Raw genomic sequence first — 20,058 nt, forward strand, 5'->3', positions numbered from 1 at the left:
GACAAGAAGAGAATAGAAGCTTTCGAAATGTGGTGTTACAGAAGAATGTTGAAGATTAGGTGGGTAGATCACGTAACTAATGAGGAGGTATTGAATAGGATTGGGGAGAAGAGAAGTTTGTGGCCCAACTTGACTAGAAGAAGGGATCAGTTGGTAGGATATGTCCTGAGGGATTAAGGGATCACAAATTTAGCATTGGAGGGCAGCGTGGAGGGTAAAAGTCGTAGAGGAAGACCAAGAGATGAATACACTAAGCAGATTCAGAAGGATGTAGGCTGCAGTAGGTACTGGGAGATGAAGAAGCTTGCACAGGATAGAGTAGCATGGAGAGCTGCATCAAACCAGTCTCTGGGCTGAAGACCACAACAACAACAACTGTAGTAGGCATGGGCTTCGTGTCTATCTTGGCTACAATAATCCGTTCACTATGCTGTTTGTAGTAGCTTACCCGTGCTGTTATTTTTTTATTCATGATTAAACCTACTCCTGCATTATCGCTATTTGATTTTGTATTCATAACCCTGTATTCACCTGAAAGAAAGTCTTGTTCCTCCTGCCACCGAACTTCGCTAATTCCCACTATATCTAACTTTAACTTATCCGTTTCCCTTTTTAAATTTTCTAACCTACCTGCCCGATTTAAGGGATCTGACATTCCACGCTCCGATCCGTAAAACGCCAGTTTTCTTTCTCCTGATAATCTGATACCTTCTAGTATTTCCAGGATTCTTCCGTGTGTATCTTACTGAGTCTGTGACGCTTGGCAAAGCTCTGGGACCTGAGATTGCTCTAGCAGCTGCACGCTCACGAACGCTGTTACGTTTCGTGGGGGGGACAGCTGAAGGCTGGCCGCGATTTCACGTTAGCTGTGGGTGGTGAATGCGGGCCGCGTGTTTGTTGCAGTGTGGGAGGTGTCTTCGGGCCCGGAGCGGTGGTCGCGCTGCACCGAGGGCCCGTGCCGCTGCCGGCCCGAGACGCTGAGCCTCAGCTGCTGGAGGATGCACCTGCGGGAGCTGCCGGCGCTGCAGCTGGTGCCGACCGACGCCCGCGCCATGTGAGTCTGAGAGACAAGCCTGCCTGAGTCTGCCTGCCTGCCTGCGCGCTCTGCGGGCCGCGCTCATTAAAGCACAGGGTGACACAGAAAAACGGCAGCATCTCCACTGTGGGGTGCGTACTGTAAGACCGTCGGTACACACACCATCAGACTACTTGACTTGTCGCTCTAACGAAGTAGGCGAGTGTCAGCAATGTCTTATCGTGGCATGTTTATCTTCTGCCGTTAGGTCACACGATAGAAATGCCACTTGCACGCTTAGAGTAGCAGATTGACGGTGACCAACTTTAAACAGAACTTGATTAATTTTCACACACATTTACTAAAATAATGAAAAACATACACATTACGTAACTTGATTCTGGATGCTATTTACAATTGACAATCTGAAGTTTCTTTGGTCTTGGTACGTTAATCTTATTCTCAGATATCTCTGATACTTGACAAAGTGTCTATACATTTCTCTTCATGGCTATGTACAGGAATATGATAATCTTATTAGGCGCAGACTGAAACTTGACTATAGACTGGTACAGACAAATGTAGAGCTCGTACAGGCTGGTACAGACTAATGCAGACTGGTACAGACTGGTGCAGACAAATGCAGACTGACTAATCGGAGGTCTGTACACTCGTTATAATACCTCGCGAGTTCAGGTATCACTGCGCGAGTGTGATCCGCGAGGAGAAAAGGTTCTACGTTAGCAGCAATGTCATTGGCTGCGTTACATATTAATATGCGGATCGGCGGAAGCAGAATTTGGCCCGTCTCTATGACAGCGCCATCTCGTAGTGCGGAGACGGACGAGCGCTGCACCTGCGCTGTTGTGCTTAGCGGGGCGCGCTCTAGTGGGAAAGTTGTGTACGCGCTGACTACGCGGAACTATCTACACAACATCCACAATCCAGTAAAAGTAATGAAGGAAAGTAATTACATTCGTAGTAACCGAAACCTTACAATTTTGCCATTTAAGAAACACTGATGGCATTTATCATTTTTTTTTTATAAATTACGTCGTTTAAGTGGCGTCCTCCTGTACGAATACATTCGTGAAATTTGCTGTTGAGATTCCTCATTGACCGCTGCGACATCTCAGCTGGCGTACCGTGAATTGCACCCCTAATTCTCTGTTCTAACTCATCCAGGGTTCTCGGTCGAGTCGTGTAGACTTTGCTCTCGAGGTAGCCCCACAAAAAAAAAAAAACAAAAAAAAAAAAAAATCACGAAGGGATAACTCTGGCGGTCTAGGGCGCCAGGGAATGTCACCGAATCGTGAGATCGCACGGTTTCCATACAATTCTCGTACGTATGCCAGTGATTGCCGTGTAGTGTGTGATGTCGCTCCATCCTGTTGAAACCAGCCTTCTTCAACGTTAAATTTTCCCTGAGACATTTAAGTCTCTAATTTATCTACGATAACGGTGGAAGCTGAACATGTGAATTAAAATCTGTGCTGTGGCTGGCACTCGAACCCGGATCTTCTCGGATACTTTTCTTTTTAATGTCATTTTGTTCGTTATAGTTCGTTGCAGTTGTTCGTGGCGGACGTCCCCAGACGCTCGTTGAAGTTCGTTATTGATCCATTAACTCAGTTTTTTTTTAATTATTACAGAGGGCAGCTAACCCTCTGACCGAACACGCTGAGCTACCGTGCCGGCATACTAGGCAGATATGCTGACTATTACACCACCAAAGCATTAATGTAAACATAGCTGCACGAACTATCCAACTCAAGTACCTCCCACAAACACTAATTCACATTTCGCCTTATATTGTCACTATTACCAGGGCTCTCCGACATTGGAATAGAACCCTTGGATTGGGCGTCATGGGGAAGTGCTGTGTTAGATGTGATCGTATAGACCTTAAATTAAATTTTCGCTGAGACGTTTAAGTCTCTAATTTACCTACGATAAACGAGCCCCAACCGCAGCACAAATTTTAATTCACTTCTTCAGCTTCCAACATTATCGTTTGGAAAGTTCTTCATTTCAGCTGTGACGAAAATTCGTAACACCTCGACGTAACGACCGGCATTCACAGTTATTGTCTTTCCCTGTTCATTTGCGAAAAAGTACGGTCCGATAATCCCCTGCGATGAAACACCACACCTTACTGTCACTTTAGTAGCATGTAAACGGCGCTCATGAACGTAATTAGGATTTGTGTTTGCCCAGTAACGATACCTCTGTTATTCACCATAACCTGCGACATGAAAGTGTGCCTCATCTGACATTCACAACGTTTTTACAAATTCATCGTCATTATTTTTGTTACCATTTGTTGACAGAATCCTAATCGTAAACGGTAACCGTTCTCCTTCAGTTGTTGCACCATCTGTAGTTTTTACGGGTGAAATTTTAAATCAAGATGAAGAATTCTGCGAACACTCTCCCGGGACATTCCAACCACTGCTGCTCGCTTACGAGTTGAACGCCGTGGGCTCCGTATGACAGACTCGCCTACATCAATGTTCGCTGGACAAGCACACTTTGTCGGTCGTCCTGTTGGTTTCTTCTTGACGGCAGATCCAGCCTATTCAAAGTTATCAGTCCAAGATTTTATCGCGTGTTTCGACGGAAGGGCATCATGACGTCCTAAATTATAAAAACGCCGGAACTCCTTCTGCGCCGCTACCAAACTACCATTGTTTTTATAAAACATTTTTATGGCTAACGCATGCTGTTTTCCGTTCCACTGATAAATGATTTCTGAAATGGCGGACTGCTTACTCGCTGTCACGAACCCGCAGTGTTGCCACCTGCCCATGGCTGCCAGTACTCATCCCAAACATTCCTGTTATTCTGAGTCACCCTGTATAGATGCGCGTATGTATTCTAACTCAACGTTACATGTACGAGCGCAAAATAATTTTATATAGTCTCATGTCGAGTGCTTAAACGTGCTCCAGGTCTGGGGCAAGTTAACACACGTATGGGGCCACGTGCACGAATATCAAAGAACACAACAGAGACTAAACAAAGTACAAAACAAAACTTTTCAAAACTTGTTTACTGGTAATACAAAATTAAAGGCATAGATCCACCAATTAACATGGTAAAACACAACAATGTTAGATAATAAAATAATAGGCAACCAGTCGCATAAAAGAAATTTAATTTCTTGACCGGTTTCTGGTACTGAGTGCCCTTCTTCAGAAGGTTTTGTTTATCCCATTATTTGCGAGAGTCAGTCATAAAGTGCATACAACTCCATGGCATACCCTTAAAAATATATATACAGGTACAATAAGTAATACAATACTGAATGCATTAATACAATAAGAGCTCTTAGATGCCTACATGTAGTTCGCAGTGTCTACATAAAACTGGTACAAGGAAGCTTCTTTGTACTAGTTCACAGTGTTTGCATAAAACTTCGTGGCTACCTCGGAGATGCTGTGTCCCATGGCTCGCACGCCGACTATAAACACCACGTTCAAACCCACTTAAATCTTGATAACCTGCCACTGTAGCAGCAGTAACCGATCTACAACTGCGCCAGACACTTGTTTTGTATAGGTGTTGCCGACCGCAACGCCGTATTCTGCCTGTTTACATATCTCTGTATTTGAATACCCATGCTTAAACCAGTTTCTTTGGTGCTTCAGTGTATATGAGATAAACGGTCGTATCTTCTGACTGAATTGACTTATAACCTTAAGTTTTATACAGAACTAAGGGACGATAGACCTTACTGTGTGACATAAATTTCAACTTGATTCGTCTACCCGTTCATGACGTGAAGGGTTTTTCACAGTCCGACAGACAGACAGACCTGTAGACGGACAGCGAAGTGGTCCTATAAGGCTTTCGTTTTTACCGAGTGAGATATGGAACCTTAATTGTGTCTTTCCTGTGGCACAATCGTCGTGAGCCCACCTTTTACTCGTAAGGAAGTAGACCCATTCTGTGAAAACCTGCCTTTTTGATTGGTTGTATTGTTTGAAGCAGTAAATACAAAGGCAATTTTCATCCTCTTTATCAGACTGCTGCGGGTTGTAAGAGAAAGGGAGAAGAACTAGAGGGGACGTTCGTTGAAACGGGAGTGCTTGCTAACAGACGATTTGGAAGGTCAAGTTTGTAGGAGGGGCCCGAGGCGAAGGAGAAGATACAAAATGACGGATGACACAAAGGGAAGCGGAAATTGCATGGATCTGAAGAGCGTGACAGAAGACAGGAGGATGCGCGGAAAGTTACAATGTGAAAACGTGCCCTTGGGCAGGACACTAACGATATCAGAAGTAGGCGTATCCACATTTTTTTCTTGTCCTTCCTTACCCTTACCCGCCTTTGCTCTCATAGAACCAATTCCTTCTGCTTGAGATTCATTAGGTTCAAACAGCTTCTTTCGCAATTTCTACCTTCTGTTCTCCTGTGCATTTTTCTAGATTGAGTTTCCAACTGCTGTTGCCCCTTACAATTTCCTTGTCTGGAGTAATGAAGTGTCGTGTGTCCAGGGCCTCCCGCCGGACAAACCGATAGCCTTTTTAGTTGACGCCACTTCGGCGACTTGAGCTTCGATGGAAATGAGATGATGATGATGAAGACAACAGAACATCCAGTCCCTCAGCAGAGGAAAACCTCCGACCCACCCGGGAACTGAACCCGGGCCCCTTCGCACAGCATTCCGTCGCCCTGACCACTTAGCTATCGGAGCATACATGGATAGTAACGCAAAACAGTGTTACACGCGCGCAACAGAAATACGTAAATGTGGCCCGTGGCTATGTTCGAATTAGTTTCGAAACTACTGCAGTAACTATCAGGCTTTCAAATTATGCAAATGGGCCTTGTAGAGTAGAATAATCTCCTGCAACCGAACGAATATTTATTTCTTCTCAACTTTGAAAGGTGTGTTTCCTAGGAGTTTCGATGTTTGAATAGCAAAATTTACTCACCTCGCACAAAAACGCAAATACGGGGGACATTTCATAAATAATGCACAGGATGGCATTGCTATGGATGCTTTGATACAACAACAATGAAAATTACGTCTGATGTGATTGCAAGGTTGAGGAAGACGCACGTGTGTTTATTTTTTCTCTGTGTACTCTAACATAAAATTGACGAGAGGTAGAAATGGACCCTGCACGTGTATCGAGTACTGTGACTCCTGAGGACCAGAAATCGTATGTGACAATCGAAACTTTACGCCTCAAAAACGCGACAGAAATCCACAGTACGTTAAGTGAAGTTTGTGCTAAATTTACGGTGGACGTAGTACATTTTCACGTTGGGTTTATTGTTTTCGTGGTAATAGTACGAGCATAGACGACAGTTCAAGACCCGGGAGGGCAAAACCGTCAACAGATGAACGACGTGTGTAACTTGTGGCAGATGCTCTTGAAGAAGGTCGCAGTGCGACTTTTGAGGAACCCTTCTAAGACACGGAAATTTCTTCAGCATCAGTATTCCGCATTCTGACAAATGATCTGAAGAAGAGAGAAATTTCTGCGAGATGGGTTCGACACCGTTTGACTGGTGAAGAGAAGCAGAAACATCTGGACATTGCTAACTTGTTCAGACAACCATTGGAACGTGAAGGTCAAGGATTCTTATGTTGAATTTTCGCTGTTGATGAAGCGTGGACTAGAGACTTTGGACCGGAGATGAAATCACAGTGCAATGAGTGGAGAGCTGCAAATTCTCCATGTCAAAAAAATTTCGCCGCGCTCGATCAAAGCTCAAGCAAATGATGATTTTTTCTTATGATCACCAAAGAAACATATCAACATGATAGACAGAGTCCCTTTGGAAGAAGTGTCACAGCTGTGTATTATCGTAACTTCGTGCAAAACCTGCAAAACAAAAATGCACAAAACACAACCTCAGTTGCTGGAAGCTGGGCCATTCCACGACAGTGCTCACCCGCATATCGGCAATGTTGTAGTCCTGAAACTGTGTGAACACAGGTGGGAAGTGTTTCACATCCTCTCACCAGCCCCCCCTATACGTGGACGTCGTTATCTTTCTCTGGAAGAGCTTTCTATCACCGTTACCCGAGACATTCGACAGGTGAACAGAAGTGGTATCCTGAGTGGAATAATAAAGCTTCCGAGATCTAGAGATTCAATCAGAGACAAGCAGGGAGTCTACACTGAAGGACCGCAGGGAGAGATATTGAAAAAAAGAAAACATGTAAGTAAAAAAATTAGAGCGCATTATTTATGAAATGTCCCCCGTATGTTCTTCGCACTAAAATGTTTACTCAACTGGTGCCGCAAAGTTCGTGAGAGTCCTCAGTAAATGGCAGTACTAATCTTCGACGGTCGGTAGCGCTCTAGAGAGAATGGTTCCCGAGAAAAATGCTCTGAGTGAATGTGCCCGTTGCGTAAACTTGCCCTGTTCTTCCCTACTTACCAGCGTGCCAGTACCGGAGCTTCTTTCCAGTCCATTCACTTATGGAGTGTGGGAAGAGTGACAGTTTAAGCCATTGTGTGCACGCTGTATGTATCTAATTTTTTTCCTCGCGACTCCTATTGGAGTGATATGTACTCTGTTGTAGCATATTCCCTAGATTCATCATTTGCAGCTCGTTCTTGAAACTTTGTAAGCAGGTTTTCCCAGGATAGTTGGCGTCTGTCTTCAAGTATCTGCCAATTTCGTTTGTTCTGAATCTCTGTGACACCCGCCGACGGGTGAAACAAACTTCTGACCATTCGTGCTGCTCTCCTTAGCATACATCCGAAGTACCCTGTCAGTCCTATTTGGTACGAATCCCTAGCACTTGAGCAGTATGCTAAGTTGCGTCACAGGGGTGCTTTATAAGCAATCTCCTTTGTAGCTTCCTGGCAGATTAAAACTGTGTGCCGGACCGAGAATGGAACACGGGACCTTTGCCTTTCGTGGGCAAGTGCTCTACCAACTGAGCTACCCAAGCACGACTCACGCCCCGTCCCCACAGCTTTACTTCTGCCAGTACCTCGCCTCCTACCTTCCAAACTTTACAGAAGCTCTCCTGCGAACCTTGCAGAACTAGCACTCCTGAAAGAGAGGATATTGCGGAGACATGGGTTAGCCACAGCCTGGGGGATGTTTCCAGAATGAGATTTTCACTCTGCAGCGGAGTGTGCGCTGATATGAAACTTCCTGGCGGATTAAAACTGTGTGCCGGACCGAGACTCGAACTCGGGACCTGGCAGAAGTAAAGCTATGAGGACGGGGCGTGAGTCGTGCTTGGGTAGCTCAGTTGACAGAGCACTTGCCCGCGAAAGGCGAAGGTCACGAGTTCGAGTCTTTGTTCGGCACACAGTTTTAATCTGCCAGGAAGTTTCATATCAGCGCACACTCCGCTGCAGAGTGAAAATCTCATTCTGGAATCTCCTTTGTAGGTTGAACGTCTTTCCTCGCTATTGTACAGGGGCCGAACATAGGCGCCTCTGCGTTGTCAGGATGGTACAGTGGAACCTGTAGAGCGTCTTTCGGTGCTAACAAAAGCTGGTTAGCGATTTAATATTTATTCACAGTGACACGGAGGAATTCCGTTGATTCCTCTCGTTGGTTCAGCTGGCAGGTCTGGGGTCAAGCAATACGGCGAAGTATTGTGGGTTGCCGTCTGGCAGGCGAAGCTCTGTGGTTAAATTATGCCCCACACTGCGTCAGAGCATCCTCGATCCTACAAGACGACGGTGACTCGCACTGACCCATCAGGATGCAGTGCACTGTCGGAAATTATGTAGTCAGATGGTGATCTTGGCTCTACTGGACCCGCTGGCCCCAGGAGCCTGGAAGTGCCTGTAGCGCTTATCAGGAACAGAGGCAGCGAGTGGCGCTCTTAGCCAGCAGTGATGACGATGTTAGTGCGACAAGACCACGAGATGTACTGGGACTGGAAGACCTTCGGTCTCCCCATCAGCGGTGTCATAGGCAGCCAGTGCGAAGTCCGTTGTGTGGCAGGTTGTGATTGCTTGGATACTGCCACGTGAGGAATGGAAATCAGCGTGTTCACGAAAAGTGCTGGAACAACTAATACATCGGTATCACCACAACGTAATAATCATTCAATTGATTATATATGATGGTAGTATCTGTTCCCGAAAGAACAGTTACCGCGGAAGACCATGCAGCTTTGCTAGCGGTGGCTCAGATGGATAGAGCGTCTGCCATGTAAGCAGGAGATCCCGGGTTCGAGTCCCGGTCGGGGCACACATTTTCAACATGTCCCCAATGAAATACATCAACGCCTGTTTGCAGCTAGGGTGTCCATTTAATTATCACTTCATTCAATTGATTGCTTCGGTAAAAACGCCGTCAATCCTAAGGACCAACTGGATTCAGAGCTGGAGAACTGCGGTATTTATGGAGAGGGGCGGGAGGCAGCGACCATCATTCCACTGTGATTGCTTAACGATTCGTTACAGGCTGTTAACTCCACTGTCGAGTCTTTGATAGGTTTTACTGCATCCGGCATACAGCTTGGTGCTCCACGTAACAAGAGCTCACAATTACATCTCTGTCTGTCTGTCTGTCTCTCTTTCTCTCTCTCTCTCTTTCTTTCTCTTCCTCAGTGGTCATTCTGCTAAATGTGTCTAACTTGTGCCTCGCGGTTGGGCTTGATGTAGCAATGTGTGGTCGTGACTGCGACCGACGTGCGGTGTTGATTTTTGCTGCTTAGCTATGCCACCATTTGCGCGTTGTGTTGTTTGCGGTCGTGCTAGCGTGAACTTATGAAAAAATTTTAATTTCTTCTCCTTTTCTACTCTGTGGCATAACACTATTCTACCAATAAACCAAAGCCTATGTGATCTTCCCATTTCGTATCCTTACAAACTGTTACACCCACGTGTTTGTATGAGTCGATATATTTTAATTGTGACTTGTTACTATTGTAGTCATAGGATACAACATTTTTTATTATAGTCAACTGCACAATTTTACTTTTATGAACATTTAAACCAAGTTGACAAACCTTAGACCACTTTGAAATCTTATCGAGATCTGACAGAATATTCCTGCAAATATTTTCAGGCAGTACTTCATAACAGATAATTTCGTCATCTCAGAAAAATCTTCGATCCATGATTTAATGATGTCATGGAAGAAAAGTGCGAGTTGAGTTTCACATGATCAATTTTTTGGCAATTCATGCTGGTTGGCTTGGAAAAGGTAATTCTGTTCGAGATACCTCATTACCTAACTTTTTTGTCCATGATTAATTACAAATAGATTTGTTGTTTGAGAGACGCTGCCTTGAGAAAATCAGAATTTTATTTTTTCTTCTACTTCCCAACACTTTTCGCTGAGGTTCCACCATCATCAGTAGATTTTCATTTTCTTTCTATTAAACAGGAAAAATGCTCTTTATCACTTGAATTTTTGAGACAGTATTTACAAATAAAAAACGAGACAGTTTTGCATATGTTCCTTGTTAACACATGCTGCGGCTTCATTGCAGTTGTTTTCTTCCCCAGTTCGTCATCTGAAATCATACAGAACATAATGCATAATAATTATTTACTTCGAAATTTTACGACTGGCAACAAAAAGTGAAGAATGAAACTTAGAGAAGAATGAACAAACTTAAAAACATTGGAGCTCTTGTCACGAGATCAGACAAGGGCAACTCCATGGTAGTAATAAGACAGAAGGACTACAAAGACAAAACCTTACATTTTCTTGAAGACAACAATACAACAAACCTAACCAGTAACCCAACACAAAGATACCAGGAAAATACGCAGACACTTATGAAAAAAAGTGTTCACAAAACAGAAAGTGAAAAAGCTAAAACAAAAGAACTCCAAGGCACCAACAATGAACAGCCTACTAAAGCTCGACAAAAAAGATATTCCGATATGCCCACTTGTAAATTTCAGAAGTGCACCCACATATCGCCTAGCCAGAGAAATACACACATACTTACACAAACATTACACGTACACAAACAAAAGAAGCATACACAGCACTGAAGAGTTGATACAAAACGTCAAAGACATTAACATGTCCATAACAGCCGCACCCACATCATTCGACATCACATTTATGATCACAAACATCACCACCACTTAAACCACCAACATAATCAAACAACAATTAAAACAACAGAAAGGCATTCCCAAACCCCCCATAAAAGAAACAGTTACCATTCTAAAACTAACCACAGAACAATCCTGCTTCCCATTTGAAGACCAGTTCTACTCGCAATAAGGTTGGCTTCCCAATGTCGTCACAAATCAGTGGACTCTAAGACAGCATCTTCCTAAATAACAATGAAAACAAAGTATTTGGAGCATAGTAAATCCAAACAATACAGGATAGTGTACTGGCATCACTGTGTTGATGACATCATATGTCTTCTAGATGAAACATCTAGTTGCATCCATCAACACCAAAATGACGAACACATTTCACTCAAATATAAAATTCACGATAGAAACAGAAAACGATAAAATCTTAAATTTCCTTCACATACAGAACAATCAACACCAATTCTCCATACTCGAATAAAGCCATCGCCACGAGCACAGCCAGACACAAATACGCTAATCATCCGACTCTGTAGCAACTAACCAGTTTCCAATACGTGCTGCATAGACTGAAGAGAACTCCACTCGGTGAAGACAACTACAAAAATGAATTACAGATAATCAAACAAATATCTGTAGAGAATGGATTTGATACAAACATTATGAGAAACTGAATCATAAAATAAAAATAAAAATAAAGGGACACTTATCACAGAAAAACAAACAGCCTGTCACCAACATACAAACGCAGACACAACGAGTGTTGCACTCTCACTTACAACAACCATGCATCCCACGGAATAGGTAACATACTCAAAAAACAAGGGCTTAAAACAGCCTACGGAAAAAACTAAGGCAACCGATACAAGGGTAAACAAATAAAACACAACCGGTATTCACCAAGTGACATGCTAGGACTGTAAATCACTTTATATAGGAGAGACAAGCAGAAGCTTTAATACTAGATACATAGAACACGGCAGAGCTTTAAAAGTAACAGCTGTCATTATACATTTACTGAACATGCTATAGATACGAAACACAGCCTAACAGACATCAACACTGACTTGTAAATTCTGAAACGCAACAACAGTTCCTCACGAAAACTAGTAACTATCAAATACAAAAAGCCGTACTTGGACGAAAACAAGTAATAAATGAATACATAGCTCTCTGCAACAGAACTCTGTCCTCTTCCCTCAAAGACCTATCAGACAACACCAACCGACAAACACTCAAAAGTCCTCCCCCTCCGCCACACAAAGCTAAATAATTTAAAAAATATCAAAAATGGAAAGGAAGATAGTAATTAAATAAGAACTCACAGCCTTTCACCTAGACACACACACACACACACACACACACACACACACACACACGCACACACACACTCACTCACTTACTCACGCACATAAAATGGCAGATACATCTCACAAAGATTCAAAATCTCACCAATAAGACATTCAATTGTTCAACCGTCCGCCACCTTGTTTTCTTAGTTCATAAACGGTTATTTTTTTATTTTTTATTTTATTGCGAGTTGCGTCGATCCTGCTAGCAATGGAGTTTCAAGGATATGGAACGAGTCAGTATTTTTACAATGTTAACAATACTGCAGCACACAATATGGTTAATTCATGACAAGACTCATAGTGTCAACATGGAACACTAGAAGAAATAAAAACATATTACATACATCAAAATTAACATTTACGTTTACACATTCAGATCAACAATGTCAAAGTATTTGAGCAACAATATGACACTACAGTAATGAATAGTTTGCATTTACGCTTACATTGAATGGCTAATCCAGTTGTATAATAAAAACTTGCTTCTATGCATTAAAAAATTCAGTAATTGAGTACAATGACTTTTGTATTAGGTATTTCTTCAGTTTTCTCTTAAACTTTGGTATTTCAAGAGCAAGACTTTTGATGGCACTGGGTAGACCATTGTAAATTTTGTGCATGTATAATTTACTCCTTTCTGTACAAGGCTATAGTTTGACTGGTTACTACGAAAGTCCTCTTTTGACCTTGTGTTGTGACCATGATATTCACTATTGGTCTTGAAGAGAGAGTGGTTTTTATTAATGAAACATACAAGAGAGTATATGTACTGATGTATCATTGTAAATACCTGTAGTTTCCTAAACAGATTCCTGCATGAGTGCCTTGGTTGCACACCACTCTTGATGCAAATAGCTTTCTTCTGAGCTATAAAAACTTTTTTTTTCTCAAGGGTTGGTTGTCCCAAAAGATGATTCCATAAGACAAAAGTGCATGGAAATATCCAAAGTAAGCAACTCTTATGGCCTACTTATGTGTGGTTGATGAAATTATGTATACGTCAAATGTTTCAGAATGTAGCCTTTTTTCTAGATCTAGGGTCTAATTGGACCAATTTAGTTTGCAAACTGTGTACACACACACAGGAACTTAGCTGCGCCGGCTTGCTTTATTTGTTGTCCATTAAATTCTATATTTATATCTCCCGTTTCTTTATGTGCCTCGTGAAACTGTACATAACGAGGATTTTTTTTATATTCAGAGAGAGTCCACTACAGTTAAACTATTTCAGAATATTATCAAGTGCATTGTTCACAGATGTTTCCCAGTTGTTCCCTGTTGCTTTATCAACTAGAAGAGAAGTATCATCAGCGAATAGGGTGAACTTGCTCACTCGTGCGGTGCAGTGTGGGACGTCATTTATAAATATAAGAAAATGTAAGGGCCCCAATACTGAGCCTTGGAGGCACTCCAGTGTTCACTGTGGCCTACTTGGATAAAGCTGGGATTCCATTACTGTCAGTAATTATTACCTTTTGTTTCCTATCTGTAAGGTAGGATCTAATCCATGTCCCGATTATTCCACTTAACCCATAGTAGTCTGCTTTGGACAGGTCACATAGGTTTCTAGTTGGTGCCAATTTTCTTTTAAGAGATTCGAGAATTCGATTGGTAAAAGAGAAAACAGCAATTGATAGGCCTTGCCGGAAACCAAACTGACATTGACTGAGAATGTTATGGCTGTTCAGATGATTAACAATTCTGCTATATACCAGTTTCTCAAGGACCTTTGAAAAACTTGTTAGGAGAGACATTGGGCAGTAGTTTGTTACATCAGTTTTTTCACCTTTCTTGAAACATATTTTAATCTAAGTGAAACAATACCTTGTTTTAGGAATTCATTAAAAATGTGACACAAGACTGAATTTATGTAGCCATGACTGTGCTTGAGTATCTTAGTTGAAATATTATCAACCCTACAAGAGTTTTTCGACTTCATCTCTCTGACTGTCTTATTGATCTCACTAATGGTTATGGAGGTTATCTGCATCTGGCAAACTCTGGCATTATTAGCTTTATGCAGAAGAGCTATCGCAACACCCGCTGAGCCTTCACAGCCATATTTTTCTGCAGCTGTTAAAAATGTTTATTGAAGATATTAGCAACTTCCTCAGTACTTTTTACAATATTTCCATGCTGACTTATTTCAACACTCTCCCTTTTCATAACTTGCCAGATGGTTTTTGATTTGTTGTTTGAGTTATCAATTCCAGATGTTATGTATATAGTTTCGGACTTCTTTATTACCCTTTTTAAAATATTACAGTACAATCTGTAGTCCTCGTTTTTGATGGTATCATTAGACAGCCTTAGGGATTCATACAAATTTCTTTTTGTCCTATAGGATATTCCGATCCCTCTAGTAATCCAGGGTTTCCGTTTCGCAGCCTGAGGATTGTTTCTCGAGATTATTTTTGGAAATACAGCCTAAAACAATGCCGCAAACTCATTAGAGAACAGATTAAATTTTTCGTTAATATTTCTCTCCATAAATACAAGGGTCGAGTCGACATGCTGGAACAGAAGGTTGAAGATTTCTAAGTTACCATTATTCACTGACCTGACAGTTTTAAGGGAGTGTTTCGGTTTATCACACGGTGTGATATCATGTACTGTAAGCAGCTGACCATCATGATGTGACAGACCACTCAGAATTTGACTTACAACAATACTGCTGCTTCTGTATCTGTGCAGGAATACAGGGTGAAGCGAAATTCGTGCACTCGGGCTTCGCAGCGCTACTCCTCACACGCCAGCGATAAAAAAATGTCTGTTACAAAATTTCGTCCTGCGAGGACATCCAGCAGAAAAAGGACGTTAAAGAGTGACAATCCGACAACACTGTAGCCACGTGAATAGAAACTACCTCTGCTGGCTCATATTATTTGTACTGTCCAGTTGGTGCAGTGGGTACGGTATTGGGTAAGAATGCAGGAGGGCGAGGGTTCGGCCCTCGGTTGGGGCGCACTTTTTTATTTACTTATTCATTCTGACATTTCATATTGTAATATACTCCATTTCTTAGTTCACATGTACCCTAAATTTACAAATTTTTGTAACGCTGAACGTAACAAATATGTGGTTAGACTAATAAGAAATAGACAGTTGAAAAAAATGACCTGTCAGAGGACAGAATAACTACAATAACATTATCAGTTTCGAGATGCTAAAGGTGATAGCACAGTGCAATAACACATCTACTTGTCATTTATACCACATGTGATACGAGAACTCAGAAGTCGTTCATTAGCAACCAGTGACAGTAATAATGTCCGTATTACTGACCTCATGACCTTCACAACAGAATGCGTTGTCCTCAGAACAACAGATGCTCAAAGCGACCTCCCTGCGCATCCAAACATAGCGCAACCCGCCGCATCATACAGCTCTGGACCCTTCGCAGCAAAGCTGCATCCACAGTAACAAGAGCAGCATGAATACGTGCTACAAATTCTTCCAGATTCGTCGGAGGAGCAGAGTGCACGCGCTCCTTCAGGTGTTCCCAAGGAAGAAATCCAGGGGATTTAGGTCAGGTGAACGAGGTGGCCATGCAATTGGACCTCCACGTCCAAGCCATTTCCCTAGAAATGTTCTGTCCAAATAGTGTCGGGCATTAATTCCAGAGTGTGGAGGTGCACCATCATCTTGGAAACATATCCTCTGCCGAACATTTAGTGGAACATCTTCCACCACATCAGGCAGATAGTTTGAGAGAAATGCACGACACTTTCGTGCAGTCAACCGGTCAGGTAACATGTAGGGGCCCAAACACCTGTCGCCCAATATTCCGGACCAGACGTTGATACCAAAGCGAACTTGATATCCACGGTCGTGGGTGACGTGCGGGTTAAACTCACACCAATGGTGGGCATTGTGTATACCGAAGACACCCTCACGAGTGATTGCTCCTTCCGACCATATTACGGTGTTCGCAAAGCCATCGTTGGCCTCCTGCTGTTGTTCGGACAGTTCACAGAATTGCATCCGCTGATGGCGATCTGCAGGATGCAGGTGTTGTGTGAGAGCATAACGATAGGGGTGCAGCCCGTGCTTATTGCAGCACATTAGCGACCTTGCGTTGCGAGACGCGCAGCTGCCTTGCTACGCTACGTGTACTTCACTGAGGGTTTTGGTGTAACACCTCCAGAATACTTCCTCAGTAGCTGGAGTACGGCGAGTCCGTGGACGACCTCTGTCACGCGATGGTGGAAGGAGAGAACCTGACCCCCGAAAGCGCAGCTCCAGACAACGAAACACACTTTTATCTGGGTGGCGTCGACGAGGATATCTAGCAGCATATTGATGAAAGGCAACACCACACCGGTTATCAGATGCACCAAGGACCAGAAGCATATCCACGTATTCATCGTCTGTGTATGCCATACGTCTGCCACACTGGTTTAGAGGTTTACAATGAGAAAATTCGATACGTGTACGCATGTACATTGGAGTCAGTCACTAGGAGCGTTACTGCGCTCGCAACTACTCCGTCTGTGGGACAGCGCACACAGTATACACACACCGTCAGTCCTGCGTGCTGTTCCACCTAGCGCGCATTACCCCGCTGACAGATATTGATCTGCATGATTCATCCCGACACCGCTAATTGTGAAATGTTCGGTTTCGAATTACACTGTTTCCATAACGGTAATATACGTGATGTTTCCACAATCCCATAGATAATAATAATAAAATAATAATAATAATAATAATGATAATAATAATAACAATAATAACAGTTACATTGCAGACCCATACACATTCCCTGATATACTTACCCATGGAATAACTTATCTGAAACCTAAAGATCAAGCAGACAAAGCAAACCCAGCTAAATATCGCCTCATAACATGCCTACCAACAATATACAAAATATTATCTCCAGTCATTACACAGAAATTAATGACACATACAACACAGAACAAAATTATAAATGAAGAACAAAAAGGCTGTTACAAAGGAGCATGAGGATGTAAAGAGCAACTGATAATAGATGCAGAGGTGACACATCAAGCTAAAACTAAACAAAGGTCGCTACACTATGCATACATTGATTACCAAAAAGCTTCTGATAGTGTACCCCACTCATGGTTACTACAGATATTGGAAATATACAAAGTAGATCCTAAATTGATACAGTTCCTAAACATAGTAATGAAAAATTGGAAAACCACACTTAATATCCAAACAAATTCAAATAATATCATATCACAGCCAATACAGATTAAGCGTGGAATATACCAAGGAGTCTCATTAAGTCTTTTCTGGTTCTGCCTTGCTCTGAACCCACTATCCAACATGCTAAATAATACAAATTATGGATACAATATTACTGGAACATACCCACACAAAATCACACATTTGCTATACATGGATGACCTAAAACTACTGGCAGCAACAAATCAACAACTCAACCAATTACTTAAGATAACAGAAGTATTCAGCAATGATATAAATATGGCTTTTGGAACAGACAAATTTGGAAGAAAAATAGCATTGTCAAGGGAAAACACACTAAACAAGAAGATTACATATTGGATAACCACAGCGACTGCATAGAAGCAATGGAAAAATAGATGCCTATAAATATCTAGGATACAGACAAAAAATAGGAATAGATAATACAAATATTAAAGAAGAACTAACAGAAAAATATAGACAAAGACTAACAAAAATACTGAAAACAGAAATGACAGCAAGGAACAAGACAAAAGCTACAAATACTTATGCTATACCAATATTGACCTACTCATTTGGAGTAGTGAAATGGAGTAACACAGACCTAGAAGCACTCAATACACTTACACGATCACAATGCCACAAATAAAGAATACATCACATACATTCAGCAACAGAAAGATTCACATTAAGCGGAAAGGAAGGAGGAAGGGGATTTATCGACATAAAAAAACCTACATTATGGACAGGTAGACAATGTAAGAAAATTCTTTATAGAACGAGCAGAAACTAGAAAAATACACAAAGCAATCACTCATATAAATACATCGGCTACACCATTGCAATTTCATAACCACTTCTACAACCCTTTAGATCACATAACATTAACAGATACAAAGAAAGTAAATTGGAAAAGGAAACCACTACATGGCAAGCACCCGTATCATCTAACACAGCCACACATCGATCAAGACGCATCCAACACATGGCTAAGAAAAGGCAATATATACAGTGAGACAGAAGGACTAATGATTGCAATACACGATCAAACAATAAACACCAGATATTGCAGCAAGCATATTATTAAAGATCCCAATACCACAACAGATAAATCCAGACTTTGCAAACAACAAATAGAAACAATAGATCACATCACAAGCGGATGTACAATACTAGCAAATACAGAATATACCAGAAGACATGACAATGTAGCAAAAATAATACATCAACAACTTGCAATACAACATAAACTAATAAAACAACACGTTCGCACATACAAGTATGCACCACAAAACGTACTGGAGAATGATGAATACAAATTATACTGGAACAGAACCATTATAACAGATAAAACAACACCAGACAACAAACCTGACAGCATACTCACCAATAAAAAGAAGAAATTAATACAACTAATCGAAATATCCATACCCAATACAACAAACATACAGAGGAAATCAGGAGAAAAAAATTGAAAAATACATCCAACTGGCCGAGGAAGTCAAGGACATGCGTCATCAGGATAAAGTTGACATTATACCAATTATACTATCAACTACAGGAGTCATACCACACAATATCCACCAGTACATCAACGCAATACAGCTACATCCAAACGTATACATACAACTACAGAAATCTGTAATTATTGATACATGTTCAATTACCCGAAAGTTCCTAAATGCAATGTAACATATACCGTACAGTTAAAAGGAACTCGCGCTTGATCAAGGTCCGTGTCACTTTCCATTTTTAATCAGACATAACGTCTGAGAAAGGAAAGAAATAATAATAATAATAATGCATTTAGATACGTACTGAACAGCATGCGGTTATCAGACTCATTGTCGAAAGGCATAATTAATGGGACCATGGTGATAACACATACAAATAGTAATTGAGTTTGGACATTATTTTCAAAGCATGTTGCTAGTCCTACTGGCCCTAACGAAATGTGATGGACCTCAAGGAGGCAAGAATAATAGTTGGTATTAATCTATGGGACCATTGGAGAAGAGTAGAAAGAAAACAGGTTTCTCACATACTAGATGAAGTGCTGCGAATAAATTCACGCCCACGACGTCAAAGGGCTACTTTCAAAGCTGACCAATCTTCCATTTCTACGATTGTAGTATGTAAGTGCAAATGTTTTCTAGAGGACTTGCTGCAATCGCTGTTGACGATTATGATGCCAGGTATCATACAATTTGGACTACGTTTACCAAATAAAAAATGTATGCCTCAACCCAGGATCGAACCCTCGACCTCCTGCATGCTACCACAAAAAGCTGTCCCTTGCACCAACTATACAGCAGAGCTAATGCGAGCTCACAGAGATAGTTGCCATACATGGTGGTCACAGGGTTGTCAGATTGCCACTCTTTAACCTCCTTTTTCTACCGGATGTACTCTCCGGACGAAATTTTGTGAGAGACTTTTTTTGTTCCTGGAGTGTGAGGAATCGCACTGCGAAGCCCGGGTGCGCGAATTCCGCTTCACCGTGCGT

The 20,058-nt window shown here is 41.9% G+C and overlaps 1 protein-coding gene across 1 annotated transcript in view; it reads left to right on the top strand.

The window, feature by feature from the left end:
• The window catches only part of LOC126418839 (carboxypeptidase N subunit 2), a 160,699-nt gene that overhangs the window by 8,979 nt on the left and 131,662 nt on the right, over positions 1 to 20,058 (top strand). Inside the window, exon 2 of the mRNA XM_050085817.1 lies at positions 904 to 1,054. Within this exon, the coding sequence (XP_049941774.1) occupies positions 904 to 1,054 (151 nt within the window). The remainder of the gene's footprint in view (positions 1 to 903; positions 1,055 to 20,058) is intronic.

The sequence above is a fragment of the Schistocerca serialis genome, chromosome 9, assembly GCF_023864345.2.
Source record: "Schistocerca serialis cubense isolate TAMUIC-IGC-003099 chromosome 9, iqSchSeri2.2, whole genome shotgun sequence".
Lineage (NCBI taxonomy): Eukaryota > Metazoa > Arthropoda > Insecta > Orthoptera > Acrididae > Schistocerca > Schistocerca serialis.